Source organism: Xenopus tropicalis, chromosome 1, assembly GCF_000004195.4.
Source record: "Xenopus tropicalis strain Nigerian chromosome 1, UCB_Xtro_10.0, whole genome shotgun sequence".
NCBI lineage: Eukaryota > Metazoa > Chordata > Amphibia > Anura > Pipidae > Xenopus > Xenopus tropicalis.
The window spans coordinates 206,823,215-206,842,822 of record NC_030677.2 but is presented as its reverse complement, the minus strand read 5'-3'; the positions used below and the strand labels follow the sequence as shown (position 1 = coordinate 206,842,822).

Below are 19,608 nucleotides of genomic sequence, written 5' to 3'. Positions count from 1 at the left end.
AGGCAGAGAATTCCGCGCAGTAATGGCTGCATGTGAGCGTCCCGGTGAAAGGACCAGCTGAGTTAGCGGAGCGGCGTGGGTGGCCATACTGTACTACAGGGGGGGCACTGCACATTATACTGACCAACTGGGATTTAGGGAATAATAGGGAAATGAGAAAGCAAATTATTTCTCATATAGACTGAATGAGTCATGTGACATGTATGACATCACTAAGCACCAACACTACCCGCTGACATCACTTGACACTGATATATTTATGTATTTATCAAACTTACCCACTGGATTGAATAGACAGAACTAACAGTGTCTCAGTCAGACCCCGCAGCGCTGAGGCCAGTAGAACCCCACAGTCTGGTCCAAAGCATTGGGCATGGCAGGGGGTACTAGGAGTTGTCATTGTGGAACTAGCGTGTATCCTACTGTAGGTTGTAACACAGAGATATAGTAACTAAGGTTGAAAAAAGACACAAATTAAACCTGTTTTCTTCCTTCCTTTCTATTACTGAGACAATATAACCTGTGCCTATATTCCAGTATTACTGATATAGTGGTTGTAATACCGCTGTTATCCAATAGGTGTCTGTACTACTGTACCATATACTTTCCCCAGACAGTCAGCTCTTTTGGCAAATGGCTGTTGGTTGGCTGAGAATGCTGGGAAAGGACACTGGCTGGCATGGAGTGTGGCATTTGGCATAGCACCGCACCCCTGTAGCAGAAATGGTAATGGGCTCATTAATACCAATTCCCCCTGTATATGCCCCACAGCAGGGCAGGACTGGTAGATGCAAAATGATGGCCTGGTGGGGGGGGGGAGTCCAGAGCAAATGTGGGGCCCCAGTACAAATCTTGCCCCGGGCCCATAAGCCTTTAGTTAGGCCGCTGGATGAAATCAATGGACATTGCTGGATAATGTGTATACTAAGGCAATGAGGCTAAGGAGCTGTAATTGTGCCAGGGATTTATTTATAGAGGGGGCTGGCACACCCAGGGGAACGGGGGTGGGTTTGGGGGGCCCCCCTCACTGAACTGTGGGATAGAAATATCTGAGCTCCCAATGACAACCCAAGGATAGTACAATTAGGACTGGACGCTGCTTGGGTTCTGAATTATGGGCCCCTGACGCCTACAGAGGAGGGTGTAGGGATACACACACCTAGCTCTATATTATGGGCCCCTGGAGCCTACAGAGGAGGGTGTAGGGATACACACACCTAGCTCGATATTATGGGCCCCGGGAGCCTACAGAGGAGGGTGTAGGGATTCACACGCCTTGCTTGATATTATGGGCCCCTGGAGCCTACAGAGGAGGGTGTAGGGATACACACCTTGCTCTATATTATGGGCCCCTGGCGCCTACAGAGGAGGGTGTAGGGATTCACACTCCTTGCTTGATATTATGGGCCCCTGGAGCCTACAGAGGAGGGTGTAGGGATTCACACTCCTTGCTTGATATTATGGGCCCCTGGAGCCTACAGAGGAGGGTGTAGGGATTCACACACCTAGCTCTATATTATGGGCCCCTGGAGCCTACAGAGGAGGGTGTAGGGATTCACACACCTTGCTCTATATTATTGGCCCCTGGAGCCTACAGAGGAGGGTGTAGGGATACACACACCTTGCTCTATATTATGGGCCCCTGGAGCCTACAGAGGAGGGTGTAGGGATACACACACCTTGCTCTATATTATGGGCCCCTGGAGCCTACAGAGGAGGGTGTAGGGATACACACACCTTGCTTGATATTATGGGCCCCTGGAGCCTACAGAGGAGGGTGTAGGGATACACACACCTTGCTCGATATTATGGGCCCCTGGAGCCTACAGAGGAGGGTGTAGGGATTCACATGCCTTGCTTGATATTATGGGCCCCTGGAGCCTACAGAGGAGGGTGTAGGGATACACACACCTTGCTCTATATTATGGGCCCCTGGAGCCTACAGAGGAGGGTGTAGGGATTCACATGCCTTGCTTGATATTATGGGCCCCTGGAGCCTACAGAGGAGGGTGTAGGGATTCACATGCCTTGCTTGATATTATGGGCCCCTGGAGCCTACAGAGGAGGGTGTAGGGATACACACACCTTGCTCTATATTATGGGCCCCTGGAGCCTACAGAGGAGGGTGTAGGGATACACACACCTTGCTCGATATTATGGGCCCCTGGAGCCTACAGAGGAGGGTGTAGGGATACACACACCTAGCTCTATATTATGGGCCCCTGGAGCCTACAGAGGAGGGTGTAGGGATACACACGCCTTGCTCTATATTATGGGCCCCTGGCGCCTACAGAGGAGGGTGTAGGGATTCACACTCCTTGCTTGATATTATGGGCCCCTGGAGCCTACAGAGGAGGGTGTAGGGATACACACCTTGCTCTATATTATGGGCCCCTGGCGCCTACAGAGGAGGGTGTAGGGATACACACACCTTGCTCTATATTATGGGCCCCTGGAGCCTACAGAGGAGGGTGTAGGGATTCACACACCTTGCTCTATATTATGGGCCCCTGGAGCCTACAGAGGAGGGTGTAGGGATACACACACCTTGCTCTATATTATGGGCCCCTGGAGCCTACAGAGGAGGGTGTAGGGATACACACACCTTGCTCTATATTATGGGCCCCTGGAGCCTACAGAGGAGGGTGTAGGGATTCACACGCCTTGCTTGATATTATGGGCCCCTGGAGCCTACAGAGGAGGGTGTAGGGATACACACGCCTTGCTCTATATTATGGGCCCCTGGAGCCTACAGAGGAGGGTGTAGGGATACACACGCCTTGCTCTATATTATGGGCCCCTGGAGCCTACAGAGGAGGGTGTAGGGATACACACACCTTGCTCTATATTATGGGCCCCTGGAGCCTACAGAGGAGGGTGTAGGGATTCACACGCCTTGCTTGATATTATGGGCCCCTGGAGCCTACAGAGGAGGGTGTAGGGATACACACCTTGCTCTATATTATGGGCCCCTGGAGCCTACAGAGGAGGGTGTAGGGATACACGCCTTGCTCTATATTATGGGCCCCTGGAGCCTACAGAGGAGGGTGTAGGGATACACACACCTTGCTTGATATTATGGGCCCCTGGAGCCTACAGAGGAGGGTGTAGGGATACACACACCTTGCTCGATATTATGGGCCCCTGGAGCCTACAGAGGAGGGTGTAGGGATACACACACCTAGCTCTATATTATGGGCCCCTGGAGCCTACAGAGGAGGGTGTAGGGATACACACCTAGCTCTATATTATGGGCCCCTGGAGCCTACAGAGGAGGGTGTAGGGATACACACACCTTGCTCTATATTATGGGCCCCTGGAGCCTACAGAGGAGGGTGTAGGGATTCACACACCTAGCTCTATATTATGGGCCCCTGGAGCCTACAGAGCAGGGTGTAGGGATACACACCTTGCTCTATATTATTGGCCCCGGGAGCCTACAGAGGAGGGTGTAGGGATACACACACTTTGCTCTATATTATGGGCCCCTGGAGCCTACAGAGGAGGGTGTAGGGATACACACACTTTGCTCTATATTATGGGCCCCTGGAGCCTACAGAGGAGGGTGTAGGGATACACACACTTTGCTCTATATTATGGGCCCCTGGAGCCTACAGAGGAGGGTGTAGGGATACACACACCTAGCTCTATATTATGGGCCCCTGGAGCCTACAGAGGAGGGTGTAGGGATACACGCCTTGCTCTATATTATGGGCCCCTGGAGCCTACAGAGGAGGGTGTAGGGATACACACACCTTGCTTGATATTATGGGCCCCTGGAGCCTACAGAGGAGGGTGTAGGGATACACGCCTTGCTCTATATTATGGGCCCCTGGAGCCTACAGAGGAGGGTGTAGGGATACACGCCTTGCTCTATATTATGGGCCCCTGGAGCCTACAGAGGAGGGTGTAGGGATACACACCTTGCTCTATATTATGGGCCCCTGGAGCCTACAGAGGAGGGTGTAGGGATACACACACCTTGCTGCCCCTAAGGACAGTCCTGCTACCTGGATACAAGGTGCTGCTCGTTGCGACTGCTGACTAAATGTATATATTTAGCTTCTCAGAACAAAACCAAGGCGGAATCCCTGCACCCTCCAATAGGCCTTCCCGGAGCCTAAGCAAATCCCAACTCCCGGAATGTCTAATCCCAGGCCTTCCAAACAGTCCCTTCCCTGCTCCAGGCTTCTCGGGGTTCACAACTGACTGCTTGGGCCCCCAGCCTATGGGAAGGGGCCCATGGAAGGAACATTTCCTTGGTACAATTACTGGTATATAGACAGTACAACTACAACTCCCAACACCAGGGACAGCAGGGAGTGTAATGAGGGAAGTTGGATAAAATGTCCTCTTTTCTTTTGGTGTAGTTCCCCTTTAAGTCAGGGCTTTATTTGCGTGTGTGGCTGGCTTGAGTCTTATTTGGCTACAAGAAAAGAAGTGACCATCTGTCCTGTCTCCATAATGAACGTTAGGGATAAGACTTCAGACAAAGGGCCCCAGTGTTGGCGAGTCGCAATTAGCCATCTGCCCGTGCATGTAACGTGTGAAACAGATACAGGCCCATTCAGTGCAGATTTAACAAGTCAGTGGCCCATCCCAGCTCAGCGCAGGACAATAGGGAGAGCAAAGCCATTATGTGGCCACCAAAGCCAATCTGTTCCTAGGGCCCCACTACCCCCTCTGGTTAAGGCTGGAAGATTAGCCGGCTCCTCGGCAGCCCAATGCCATCTGCTCGTCTGTGGGAGGCTGAATAGTGGGGCAGCAGGAGTTCTGGTCACAATAGCCGGACCCACTACTAACCCACACAGCAATGAGTCCAATTGGGGGGCCACACTTCAAATTCAGACTGCTAAAAGCTTTATACAAACATATTTTGGGGGGGACGCCATTAGAATTATCGATTACCTGACTCCATAGATGTGTTGAGGCCTGATTACATCTTGAGCCTGTAGATGGCGCTGTGCAGCAGTTTCATGGGCTACAGTCAATAGGCCAGGATGTTTTAAGATTTTGCTGCTGTGTTGCGTGTTTTCCATCTGTTGTTGAACTACACATTCCAATGTATGGCCATTTATCATAGTGTCTAAGATGATAAAGTCTGTTCCAGTCAAGCTGTGACTGTGGGGGCCGGGGGTCCGTGCCCTTTCCCATAGCAGTCATTACTTTCCCATAACATCCATTTACTCAGGTCACCGGACACAAGTGACAGTCCAAGCCAAAATAGTAAATGAGGCAAGTGCCAGACTGCTGAGATTGCCCCAGGGGCAGCTGCCGGGGGAAGGTCACCGAGGCTATCAAGGGTATGAGCCTTCAGGCCTGAATTGTGCAAATGGCGCTAAAGGGACCCTCCTCTCCCAGCCCTTTTAGTGCATTGAGGTTACACTAGGAGCTGGGGGTGTTCCAGACTGTGAGGATTATACAGACTAATGCACAATAATGGGATTTAGCCATATGTTATTCTCTTTATAGGGAAATTGTTCCCTTAACCCTGCGCAGTGATTTTGGACCTGGCATTCTAACCCATGTATATGTGTATATACTCTGTATTGTATATCCTTATAATCTCTTTGTCATGTCACAGATCAGATCCAGTTGGTGCTTAGGGATGTTACTTGTGTCTGTTGCTTCAATTTATAAGTACAGTCACCGTAACTCCTAATATCCTTATCATTTACAGTAGGGGGTACATTATCCCTTATAATACATGAGTGATACTCAGAGTTCCCTGTATAACTCAGCCTGCAGCCTTGTGCCTTTATATGGGGACAGAACCCCTCAGTGACTGCTAATATCCTTATCATTTACAGTAGGGGGTACATTATCCCTTATAATACATGAGTGATACTCAGAGTTCCCTGTATAACTCAGCCTGCAGCCTTGTGCCTTTATATGGGCACAGAACCCCTCAGTGACTGCTAATATCCTTATCATTTACAGTAGGGGGTACATTATCCCTTATAATACATGAGTGATACTCAGAGTTCCCTGTATAACTCAGCCTGCAGCCTTGTGCCTTTATATGGGGACAGAACCCCTCAGTGACTGCTAATATCCTTATCATTTACAGTAGGGGGTACATTATCCCTTATAATACATGAGTGATACTCAGAGTTCCCTGTATAACTCAGCCTGCAGCCTTGTGCCTTTATATGGGGACAGAACCCCTCAGTGACTGCTAATATCCTTATCATTTACAGTAGGGGGTACATTATCCCTTATAATACATGAGTGATACTCAGAGTTCCATGTATAACTCAGCCTGCAGCCTTGTGCCTTTATATGGGGGGCACAGAACCCCTCAGTGACTGCTAATATCCTTATCATTTACAGTAGGGGGTACATTATCCCTTATAATACATGAGTGATACTCAGAGTTCCCTGTATAACTCGGCCTGCAGCCTTGTGCCTTTATATGGGCACAGAACCCCTCAGTGACTGCTAATATCCTTATCATTTACAGTAGGGGTGTGACATAACAAACTGTATAAGTTATGTCACAAGGGGGTACATTATACCCTATAAATGAGATTCATTTATAGGTACAGATATTTTCTATGTAAGGATTAGATACTGGAGGCAAATGGGAGCTGGGAGTGTTACACAGTGCTGATGTCACTGCTATATAAATACAGTTTTTCCTATAAACCCTATGCTAAATGAGGATGTGAGTTATAGTTCTGCTGGATTCTGGGGAAAGAACATTGTGACAGAACCAAATGAACAATGAGCTGGGATTTTCAGTGCAGCCCCTGTTGTTTGTTGGTATTTATTTCCCAACCTTCCCTATTGCTATTGATCTCCCTATTGAATCCGTTTGGCATACAGCGGAGATTAACCCCTTCCCTGCTCACAGCAAGTTGGATTTTCAACCAAAATGAAAGCTACTGTGTGGCCCTTTGATGTAGTCAGGGGCCACGTGTGAGGCCATCACTGGAGTCTAGGTGTGAACCAAATTAAGAGGCCAGTTGGTATAATTTGTGGCCTGTACTGTGGCTGATAACTATTGATGTCATCATGGTCACAGAATTCATGACATCACAGGCCTATCTAATGATGTCACAACAGACTGCTCAGTTCTCTTCCTTCATACTACAAAATGTCCATTGGCCATCAATGTATTTTATGAGCTATTGAGCTAACTATAAGTGGCCATACAGGGGCAAGACTTGGGGTGACCTAACCCATCGGCCTTAATGGTCAGATAGCTTTGGAAGTTGAAAGGTGTGTAAGAGTTAGGACTTACCAAGACACAAGGGTGGTCCAGGTGCACCAGCCCCTAACCCGCAACCTTCCCTGCCCATCCGGGCATGTGTATACCCTATCAGATTGCTGCTGTCCTGATGATGCTCCTCGTGGGCGGGCGCATATGCATTGGAGGAAGAAAAAAGGAGGAGCTACAGTTGGAGTTGCCGCCTTTTTATGGGCTCCTAACTAACCAATGAAGTGGAGGCAGGGGTGGGACCAAAGGGGGCAGTCCTATGTATTTGGGGGCAGAACTGCTACACCATCAGCTAGAAGATGGTATGAAAAAGGTATTGGGCAGGATGGGGGGGGGAGTGGGGGCGGATCAGAAGTGGGTGGAGGCTGAACAACTGGGGATTACAAATTTACTGGCAAGTCCACTTGTAATATTGGCCCTGGCTGGTATGTAACTGACTAGGCCCGGCCCTGGCTGGTATGTAACTGACTAGGCCCGACCCTGGCCCTGGCTGGTATTTTACTGACTAGTCCCGGCCCTGGCCCTGGCTGGTATTTTACTGACTAGGCCTGGCCCTGGCTGGTATGTTACTGACTAGCCCCGGCCCTGGCCCTGGCTGGTATGTTACTGACTAGGCCCGGCCCTGGCCCTGGCTGGTATGTTACTGACTAGCCCCGGCCCTGGCTGGTATGTTACTGACTAGGCCCGGCCCTGGCCCTGGCTGGTATGTTACTGACTAGGCCCGGCCCTGGCCCTGGCTGGTATGTTACTGACTAGGCCCGGCCCTGGCTGGTATGTTACTGACTAGGCCCGGTCCTGGTTGGTATTTTACTGACTAGGCCCGGCCCTGGCTAGTATGTTACTGACTAGGCCCGGCCCTTGCCCTGGCTGGTATGTTACTGACTAGGCCTGGCTCTGGCCCTGGCTGGTATGTTATTGACTAGGCCCGGCCCTGGCCCTGGCCCTGGCTGGTATGTTACTGACTAGGCCCGGCCCTTGCCCTGGCTGGTATGTTACTGACTAGGCCTGGCTCTGGCCCTGGCTGGTATGTTATTGACTAGGCCCGGCCCTGGCCCTGGCCCTGGCTGGTATGTTACTGACTAGGCCCGGCCCTGGTGCTGGCTGGTATGTTATTGACTAGGCCCGGCCCTGGCCCTGGCCCTGGCTGGTATGTTACTGACTAGGCCCGGCCCTTGCCCTGGCTGGTATGTTACTGACTAGGCCTGGCTCTGGCCCTGGCTGGTATGTTACTGACTAGGCCCGGCCCTGGCCCTGGCCCTGGCTGGTATGTTACTGACTAGGCCCGGCCCTGGCCCTGGCTGGTATGTTACTGACTAGGCCCGGCCCTGGCTGGTATGTTACTGACTAGGCCCAGCCCTGGCTGGTATGTTACTGACTAGGCCCGGCCCTGGCTGGTATGTTACTGACTAGGCCCGGCCCTGGCCCTGGCTGGTATGTTACTGACTAGGCCCGGCCCTGGCTGGTATGTTACTGACTAGGCCCGGCCCTGGCCCTGGCTGGTATGTTACTGACTAGGCCCGGCCCTGGCTGGTGTGTTACTGACTAGGCCCGGCCCTGGCTGGTATGTTACTGACTAGGCCCGGCCCTGGCTGGTATGTTACTGACTAGGCCCGGCCCTGGCTGGTATGTTACTGACTAGGCCCGGCCCTGGCCCTGGCTGGTATGTTACTGACTAGGCCCGGCCCTGGCTGGTGTGTTACTGACTAGGCCCGGCCCTGGCTGGTATGTTACTGACTAGGCCCGGCCCTGGCTGGTATGTTACTGACTAGGCCCGGCCCTGGCCCTGGCCCTGGCTGGTATGTTACTGACTAGGCCCGGCCCTGGCCCTGGCTGGTATGTTACTGACTAGGCCCGGCCCTGGCCCTGGCCCTGGCTGGTATTTTACTGACTAGGCCCGGCCCTGGCCCTGGCTGGTGTTTTACCACCCTGCCAGTAAAATATTGGCTACAGTGCCACCCAACATTAAATACGTTGACTTGGGAAAGTCATTGAACGAATGGAAAAGTGCTATTTGCCCAGCCCTGTAGATGGCCAAATTGGCTAGTACCTCTCTCCCTTTGGCCCATGGGCCCAGCGATCAGCCCCAGTACTTACATCTTTTGTTCTGGATCAGCAGCTCCCTGATTCTGCCCTGCAGCTCTCCAGTTTGGAATTTACACTGTTATCTGGTTGCTAGGGTCCCGCTTTTCCAACCATGCCTTAAAAATGTAATATTTCAAACCTCCCTTATCATTGGCAAATAGTGAATAGGAGCTGAAGGGTTAAATCCCTTGAATCCTAACCTTATGCTATACAATTGCCTGATCTCCAGCAGCTGAGATGTATAGTGGGGGTGGGGGTATTACTGGCTCACAGATTAACTCAGGTTTAAAGGGCAAGAAAACCTCTCTTCTGTGTGGTTGAAGTGGCGCATGTTTAAATGCAGGTTTTCGGGAACAAAAAACCACCAAAAGCTGCAATCATTTCCGGCAGCGTGCGTTTGTACTGAGCTCGGATTCCTTATAGAGCATTGGGACAGCACAAAGAAATCATTTTCCTCTATTCTGATTGGCCGGCCGGCAGGTGGCCGCTGAACAAAGGGAGAATGAAAGGGAGAGATAGACGCCGCGCTGCTTCTGATACAAAGGGAAATGGGATCACGGAGAGATCAGGGGTCCCAGGAACCAGGAGAACCCTTGTGTGGGTGCCGCTGGGTCTGTTGTTGAACTACAACTCTCTGTAGGCACATGGGGTAACTAACAAAGCAGAGAAATGGAGCCCCCATCTGAGGTGGTGGGGAAAAAATAACAAAAATCAGGTAGATCCAGCCCTCTGGCTGTACAGAATGTATGTGCCTGTACTTTTATCCAGACCCAAGGGTGCAGGGAGTTGGCGTCAAAATGGCGTAAATTCTGGGAAATCATAAAAAACGCAGCTTGTCTGTATGGGACCGAGAATAAATGGGCTCAATGCCAGGAAATGTCAGAATCCAGGGACAGCGTGGCTGATATTGTGCCAGAGATTGCTCAGGCAGCAGCTCTCATGTATGGCCAGCTTGATATAATAGAAACTGGCCTCTGGTTGCTAGGCACACTGACCCTAGCACCCAGGCAATAATGTTGGAGGAGAGGGCCAAGTAACCAGGGAACATTAAGGGCAAAGTCACATGGGATGATACTGAGTGATTTGTTGCCCCACAGGCCCCAAACCCTTGCAGTTCTGTTTATGCGCCTGGTCCTAAAGGGATTAACCCCTTCCCTTCCACCCATAAACACTTTCTAGTCAGTCAGTCAGTGTTCCAGGGAAGGTGCAGTATAATACATCAAACATCCCTGACTATTATATATGGTATCCATTTGTTTTAATAATGTAAGTCCCCACATAATCCGTATTATCTACCCTAATAAACAGCGCTTAGTGATTGGCTATAACTGTTACTTAGTGTTGTAACTGGTACTTAGTGATGTCATTGGTTATAACTGGTACTAAGTGATGCCATTGGTTATAACTGGTACTAGTGATGTCATTGGTTATAACTGGTACTTAGTGATGTCATTGGGTATAACTGGTACTTAGTGACGCCATTGGTTATAACTGGTACTTAGTGATGTCATTGGGTATAACTGGTACTTAGTGATGTCATTGGTTATAATTGGTACTTAGTGTTGTCATTGGTTATAACTGGTACTTAGTGACGCCATTGGTTATAATTGGTACTTAGTGATGTCATTGGGTATAACTGGTACTTAGTGATGTCACTGGGTATAACTGGTACTTAGTGATGTCATTGGTTATAATTGGTACTTAGAGACGTCATTGGTTATAACTGGTACTTAGTGATGTCATTGGTTATAATTGGTACTTAGTGATGTCATTGGTTATAACTGGTACTTAGTGACGCCATTGGTTATAACTGGTACATAGTGACGCCATTGGTTATAACTGGTACTTGATGCCATTAGTGCCACACAGATGTTATTGGCCTGGGTGCAATATAAGAAATAATATCAGGATATTTAGAAGTCACCTTGGAATCCCCTGAGCTGTACAAAGGCACCAGGCATTGCAGGCTTCACCCATTTCTTTGTTACGGAAATAAAAGGAGAATCCCTGCCCCCATTACAACAAAGATTTGGGCTAATTCTAACAACACTAAGGTGGCCATTCATCTCCTGGAAACGTTGCTTTAGCCACCGACTGCTGTATTTTTAGCCACTGACACCCACCCCCCCAGCAAACATGGTGGCTAATTAGGAACGGATTTACCTTCTCTACAGTCCTGATTAATGACAGAGCTGCCATACTGATAAATCACATGGTCGTCCTTCGGGCACACTTGGCCGGGACAAAGCTTTGCAGTCACTGTACTGAAGAAATGCTCTCGGATTGGTCCAGAAGTTCCTCATTTACGCAATGTTTGATTGGGTTAATTTTCTTTTTGCAGACCTAATCTGACTCACTGCCAGCCTATTAGAGCGTTACGTCACTCTTTGTGCCCCCTGGCATTGAAGAAAGGCCGGACCCCCCCATTCTGGAGCAGAGAAATAATGAAACCCCTTGCAGGGTGCAATTTATAGATTGCCTAAAATATTTTGCCCAATATTAATGTATTTTTATGTTTGTTTTGCCCCTTATAAAAATGCCCACCCTTGGCACCTGGACCCAAGAGTGCAGGAACCACATTGAGGAAGGAGGAGACGCTGATTAGAGCTACGTGCAACCTGGCAGGGCCCCTACCATATCCGGCGTGACCTTCACTCGTCCTTGAGGGTTAATAGATAGTCAGAATGGGAAAGTGCAAGGGAAACCTAACCCTACCCTACTGCCTTTCAACCCCCAATCAGGGGGTCTCTCCATTTTGAACATGTTGTGGGTGCGATGGAAAGAATACTGTGACAAATAAAACCACATTCTGAAATGAGCAGCCCCGGCGTGCATGCATGTGGCATCTCATGCAAGCGGAAGCGCATCCCTCCTGCCTGCCTGCTGCCTGCTGGCCCTCCGACTGCCACCCTCACAGCAAACGGCTTAGCTTCCCAATCCAGATTAGACCAGAAGGAGCACCAGGGGGTGAGTGGAGGGGGCCAAGCTGATGGTTTACACCAACAAGGGGAGAAAAAAAAATTAAATAAAAATAGGGTGTCGCTGGTACAAGAGGTTGCATGGCGGGTGGGGTGGCATCTAGAACCACAAGGGAAATGTATAAGTGTACAATGGCCTATGTGCCTGATTGGTTTGTGTTCCTGCTGTATCAGTCACAGTTCTAAAGCGGAATGTTCAAATGCCAACAAGTAGGAATATTTACTGTATTCCCCCCTGTGCAGTCATTCATTGGGTATTATTCATTTCTGGAGCTGCCATAGTGCTTCCCTTAGACGCTACAGTGCCAGGATACAGCTCACTGGCTTTTTCCTATAGGGTTTTTTAAAGGTTATAAGGGGTCATTTACTAAGTGTAAGGTGCAAAAACTAGGTGCAAGCTGCCATGTTTTTGCAGAGGTCTCTGAACTCAAAACATTCAGGGGTCTCTTTCCACTTTTGAGACTCTTTCGTGTTCTTGCATTTCTGTTTGGGGTCCATAATGGTCCCTTTGAGCAAATACAGACTATTTCTCCTGATAGGCTCCCAGTGAAGTGATAGATTCTGGGACCTGATGTCTCCAAAAAAATCTCTGCCACTATGGGAAGCACAGGGGCTTCCAATCCCAGAATCCATCACTTCAACAAGGAAAAGGAAAGCATTGAACTGTGAGCCTAAGGGAGGCTGGGAAATGGTTCCTACAAGTATCATGGATCCCTCTATGTCTGTGTGAAAAGAGAATCATTTATATGGTGTTCATGTACCTTTCCTACATTACTGAACTGAATAAGTTCATGTTAAAAAGTGGGGCTATTTTCCCTTTAAAACCTCACTAACATTTAAACAGAGCCCTTGCCACCTTTGGGTGTGTCTTGCCCTATAAGGGGAGGCATGGGACTATTTTAAGAAGAGTAATGCAATGTATCCTTTGCCCCTGTCACCCTACATTGTGACCCCAGCCGGATCTGCCCTGTTTTCCTTGCTTAGCTCACCTCTCCCCATGATTTACAATGCGACACACAGAGAACATTAACGCAAGGCCGACTTCTGTGTTCTAAATATTCCACGTCCGCTCTAATTGGTGAGCCAAGCGTTATCCTTACTGCGCTCTCCCGGGACTGGTGGTCATTTACAGGAAAGCAGGTGCTAAAATACCCGTTGAACATATAACCCAGCATGCCGTGCAATTAAATCAAATGTGGGGGGGGGAGGGTGCCTGATAGAATTAAACACAATATTTGCTTATAAAGCAGCTCCTGGGTGGGGGCTGCTTTACCCTTGCACTCCATTCTTATTAAGGCTAATGCCCCACGGAGAGATTAGTTGCCCACGATACCGCTGGTGACTAATCTCTCTGAAATGCCTTTCCACCGGCAACAATGTGAATCGCCAGTGGAAAGGCATCAGTAGTTGCCCGCAGTAGCAGAGATTTATCACGGGGCGACTAATCTCTCCGTGGGGCATTGGCCTAAAGGAGGCAGCAAAAACCAATGAATATTGATTGCAGGCAATGAAGGCCAGGGTATAAAGCAGTAGGCATATGAGATAGTGACATTATATTCTATTTTAGCACCTGTTCCCCTTAGGGTGAATAGTAAAACCCCCCTATACAGAATGAAAATTGTATATAGCCCCTGGGCACAAATGGCTCCTCACAGGATTACCCAGGTATCCCCTTATTCTCCTGGACATTGGAGCATTAATGGGCACAACATTGGCTCGGCTATATAGGAATTGGCATCCTAAAGCCCCTACACTGGCATGCAGAAGGTGCATATTCTGCTTTATGCACCTGAGGTCCCAAAGAAATCCCTACAGAGACTACAGTTGCCCCTTTAATACCAGCTACATATTGAGTCCACATCCAGCATGGCTAATTAGAACTTAATTGAGATGCATGCTGCAGACTGAAGGGATTTATGTGCAGCCATGACTCTAAATTAATTGCTAATTAACCATGCAGGATGTGGATTCAATATGGATGTCCATGGGCTGATCTGTGAAGGCAGAATGTGATGTGTTTCTGTGGGGGACTGGAATTGGCACACAGTGATGCCCCCGAGGGAGCTGGGGGGACAAGGTGGCATGGCTACTGTTTCCTATTAATGCTAAGTAATCCCTTAGATGAGGTCCAATTTCCAGGTTGGACAGTACCACTTCAAATAAAATCCCGGCATCACCTACTTCCTGGTTAGAGAACTGTCCTGTCAGTGGTAGGAATGAGCAGGAAATGAGGTGCAAAGACAATGTCTCCCCACTCTGTGGGCAGGTGTAAAACATCTGTATATGGAATTTGACTGTATTATAGTAGTTTATAACATTACAACCACAGTTTAGCATTTCTTAAAGAGGATGACGGTGTCACAACATTCACTTCTACATGGTCACTATAGGTTCCTGCTGGACAGTTTCCAAACCAGGAAGTAAGCAACCAGGAAGTAATGGCTTCCCCCTGACTCCATATATCCATAGTATTGGCATTGCATACAGGCAGCTGTGAGGGGTGAAGTGGTTTCTGGGTGTAATTTAGCACCTCTATGGGGAACTATTTGTTTTAAAGCAATCCATACAAAAGAGAAATATGAACAGACAGGAAGATGGGCGCCTTGTTGTTTATGAGCTGATCGGAAATGGACTGACAGCGTAAAGCCGCCACATCTACGGTTGCCATGAAAATCATTCACTCTGAACCCACAAAATAAAGAGGAGAAAAAAAAGTGGAGGACGGGGAGGAGGAGAAAGATCTAAAATAAGAGCAGGAATACGACAAGATAATGGGGGAGACAGCAATAGAAAAGGCACACTAGGTTAATATAGGAAAACTAGTTTCTTTATTGAAAGATCGTTGAATTAGTATTAGCGGAATCGAGTGTAACAATGTCATGCACACGATACATAGGCCAAGAGCCACCATGCTGGAGAGGGAGAAACGTTACAGAAAGCAGCATACAATGAGAAGATGTAAAGGCTAGAGCACAATATATAGCTATATATATATATATTCCAGCAGGGTAGTAGTCTCTACGAGAGATTTACATCAGAAAACTAGGTAATGTCGAAAAAAATACACAACATGCTATCATCTCATTACAGGAAAATGGTGGAAAATCCACGGAAAAAAATAAAGAAGATACAGAAAATTTACCCAAAAACACAAAAAAAAGAAGAACAGGAAGGTCGTTTTAGCACAGCAGAATAAGTGTTGGATCCCTGTTTAACGGAAACGCATTTTGCTGCCATATTTGTAAAAATTTAAAAAATAAAAGCCGACACCAATTTATTAGAAATTGAATCAAATCTACAAATCAATTTTTGGGAATTTTCGGATGATTATGTCATCCCCCAGGAACAAATCATCCCAGAAGCCAGGGCACCCAATATTCCCCGTAATTGAATTGCCTTTGTAAATGAGGCAACTGCCCAGCCTGGGCGCCCACGTGTCATTTTTTTTTTTTTAATTTCTAAATTAAGAACAATTTGAAGCATGAAAAGAAAATGCCGATCCCCCGGCCAGCAAAATGAATCCACTAAACAGGAATTTACAGTGTGCAATGTATTTAGCTGAACAAGATGAAGAAAATAAATGGCTGTTACTCGCTACGGCTCTACAGAGAGGAGCTACATTCTGTGTTACTACAATGAGAATAAAGGGTTACAGTCGCTACAGTATTTTTTTTTTTTAACAAGAAAATTGTGATTGTTTGTTGTATTTTTAAGCATTTGTATCCCCCGTCACAAGGCAATTTCATCAAAGCCATTTCATTTAAGGCTATGGGGATCAATAGGACCCCGCAATATTCTCTAAAATAGGGAGGAAATTTATATTTTGGATTTTTTTTTTTAATTTTAATGACATCACGGGAGAGGGAAGAGAGCGTTACTTATCATCACACATCCCATCGTCATCACGTGTAATTATGGAATCATGAACCGGATGGTATAATAGAAGTGATATAAGGAAAATAAAAGGGTTTCATTGCATTTGCATGCAAACTTAAGGCTCACCCCCCCCCCCCCCATCGACCAAAATCATAATAATAAAAGAAAAGAGAACGACAAAGCAGCCATGAGATAAGGGGGATACTGTTGCTTAAATAAATAACAATGCCTTCTCCAGATGGGAAACAGGAAATGGTTAAGAAGGGGATCACAAAACAGCTAAATGCAGAGGCAGAGGTACCACATCACACAGCAGCATGTTGAGCTACACAATGAAGAGAAACAAAAAAAAAGAGTTGATAAATGTAATGTCATCTTCTCATAGTCAAAATAGAGATAGACACAGAATAAGCTTGGTACCGGTATGCTTGCCATGACCTGCCACTAGGGGGAGCGCTTATACACCGCTACCAGTATAAATAAGGGGGGCGCCTCCTAGTGGCAGGTTAAAGTAAACATACAAATACCTTTTTTTTTTTTAATGGTTTTTAAATGTCTACAGTATTATATTCTTATGTCAGGGGGGGATTCACACACCGTGGCCTGGTAGGGCTGCCAGTTCTGCCCGTCGGCTGATTATCTCTACCTTACGTAGCCGAAGATGATTCAGATCAATCAATTAATCAATCTACTGACCTCACTAGCTATTAGCATGTAATGTAATGCAATAAAAGAGCTTGTCTCAGCAGATCCTGCTACATACATAGCTCCCATATTAATAGCCCCTCACCTCTCCCAAAACCTGTGTTTATTGGGCCAGAACACAGAATTATCCCTGAGGCTTGTGATTCCTTGCTTGCTGGATTGTTACCCACAATGAATATATGATGGCTAATATATATAAATAGGCATAGAATATTGTGCAGTGGGTCAGACCATAGACAGCTCTTGGGGGGGGGTTGGCTCATCCTGATTGTACTAAAGCTCTTATTATCCTGGAGAGGGGAAGATAAATACCATCTGCTGACTCTTCTGTGAATAGGTGAATGGACCAAATAGCCCCCAAATCAAACCAAATAATAATATTGTCGCTACTTTGAAGGCAAATAATCATTTGTTTTTGGGGGGGCATTATAACAGAGAGTAAATATATATATATATACCCCCCTCCCTTGCAGGCAATTGGAAAAAGGGAAGGTAAATACCATCTGCTGACTCTTCTGTGAATAGCTGAACCCTATGAATGGACCAAATAGCCCCAAATCAAACCAAATAATAATAGTGTCGCTACTGTGAAGGCAAATAATCATTTGTTTTTGGGGGGGCATAATAACAGAGAGTATATATATATATATATATATATATATATATATATATATACCCCCCTCCCTTGCAGGCAATTGGAAAAAGAAATGCATTAAAGACCATAACAGGGCTGAATAGAAATGGGAATCCGTTGGGAAAGGCAGAAATGCAGAATTAGGAATCTCACCAGCACAGTCAAAACAAAGGATCCCTTTAACCCTTTGAGCGCTGCAGGCAAAGCTTTGCGCACCTCTCCCTCCGACCCCCCTCCGACCCCAGAGCCTACAAGGGTCTTACCCCCCAGTATAAAGAGCAGCACCGCAGCCCACCCTGTCCCCCCAAAGCCTGGCACCCAGTGGCACCCACCCCCACCCTGCTGCCCGCTAACCCATAATAGATAAGAATAGAATACCTCGGTTGCGCACAGAGCCAAAGACTGGAAGCACTAAATATCCGACGTGCACCAGAACCATCCTGGGTCCGATGTGGGGAGGATTCCTCAGAGCCGGGCTGGATCCTACTGCTGCTCCCTGCCAGACAGATGCTCCATGGAAATGGTCCCTTCAGATCCCCCCACTATACATTCAAATGCGTTCCAGCTGCCCTGCCACAAAGGGAGGGGGCTCTCTTATACAGCTCCCTCTCCCCTAAGCCCAGCGAGCGCAGCCAATGAGAGGGGAGCAGGGGGGGAGGGCAGGCAGCTCCCTGCAGCTCGGCTACGGCCGCCAAACGCTCTTCCCTCTGCTTCTAAGGGCAAGGCGGCCGCTTCCACTGCTCTGCATGGGGGGGGGGGGGGGGGGGATGAATGAGAGGAGACTGCTGTCTGCCTGTTGTCTCTCTGCTCAGGCTGGCCCACTGGGTTCTGATGGGCACAGCCACCAGGGAGAGGGATTGGCTGCCAGTGCTGGGATATAGGGGCATAGAGTGGCACAGGGGGGTCCCCCTTAACAGATATACGTTTATTATATAGTGAGTAACTATTGTAAAATATAGGGATATAATATACAGCTTGGCCATAGGACTATGAAGATTTTCATTTATTCAGATCATGGTATATCTAGTATAAATAAATCTAAAGCAACTGGACTTAGTCCAGTTGCTTTAGATTTATTTATACTAGATATACGGTTGGGTGATTTCCCTGTGGGACCAAACTGTAAATTATAAAACCTTATAAACGGTGCTTAGTGATGTCATCAGTTCTAATCAGAACATAGTGATGTCATTTGTGTCACATGACTCACTGAAACGTGTATATTATAATAAATGAAGTACCCACTATTGTAAAATATAAGGATATAATATACAGTTTGGTCATTTCCCTATGGGACCAAATGTAAATAATATCCTTATAAACTGTGCTTAGTGATGTCATCAGTTCTAATCAGAGCATAGTGATGTCATTTGTGTCACATGACTCACTGAAACTTGTATATTATAATAAATGAAGTACCCACTATTGTAAAATATAAGGATATAATATACAGTTTGGTCATTTCCCTATGGGACCAAATGTAAATAATATCCTTATAAACTGTGCTTAGTGATGTCATCAGTTCTAATCAGAGCATAGTGATGTCATTTGTGTCACATGACTCACTGAAACGTGTATATTATAATAAATGAAGTACCCACTATTGTAAAATATAAGGATATAATATACAGTTTGGTCATTTCCCTATGGGACCAAATGTAAATAATATCCTTATAAACTGTGCTTAGTGATGTCATCAGTTATAATCAGAGCTTAGTGATGTAATTCATGTCACATGACTCACTAAAACTTGTATATTATAATAAATGAAGTACCCACCATTGTAAAATATAGGGGTATAATATACAGTTGGGTCATTTCCCTATGGGACCAAATGTAAATAATATCCTTATAAACTGTGCTTAGTGATGTCATCAGTTATAATCAGAGCTTAGTGATGTAATTCGTGTCACACGACTCACTAAAACTATTTTATAATAAATGAAATACCCACTATTGTAAAATATAGGGGTATAATATACAGTTGGGTCATTTCCCTTTGGGACCAAACTGTAAATGATATCCTTATAAACGGTGCTTAGTGATGTCATCAGATATAATCAGAGCTTAGTGATGTAGTGATGTAATTTGTGTATATTATAATAAATGAA

The 19,608-nt window shown here is 47.0% G+C and overlaps 1 protein-coding gene across 3 annotated transcripts in view; it reads right to left on the bottom strand.

Moving 5' to 3' along the window:
- The window catches only part of rnf165 (ring finger protein 165), a 42,295-nt gene extending 24,105 nt beyond the window's left edge, over positions 1–18,190 (bottom strand). The window contains exon 1 of one of the 3 annotated variants that reach the window (XM_031894934.1): positions 17,876–18,190. In XM_031894934.1, coding sequence (XP_031750794.1) covers positions 17,876–17,936 — 61 coding nt within the window. In that variant the 5' untranslated portion in view covers positions 17,937–18,190. Of the gene's footprint in view, positions 1–9,316; positions 9,415–17,875 lie in introns of those variants that run through there. The other 2 variants (XM_031894935.1, XM_031894936.1) reach the window with 2 other exon arrangements.
- Positions 18,191–19,608: the final 1,418 nt, after the last annotated feature.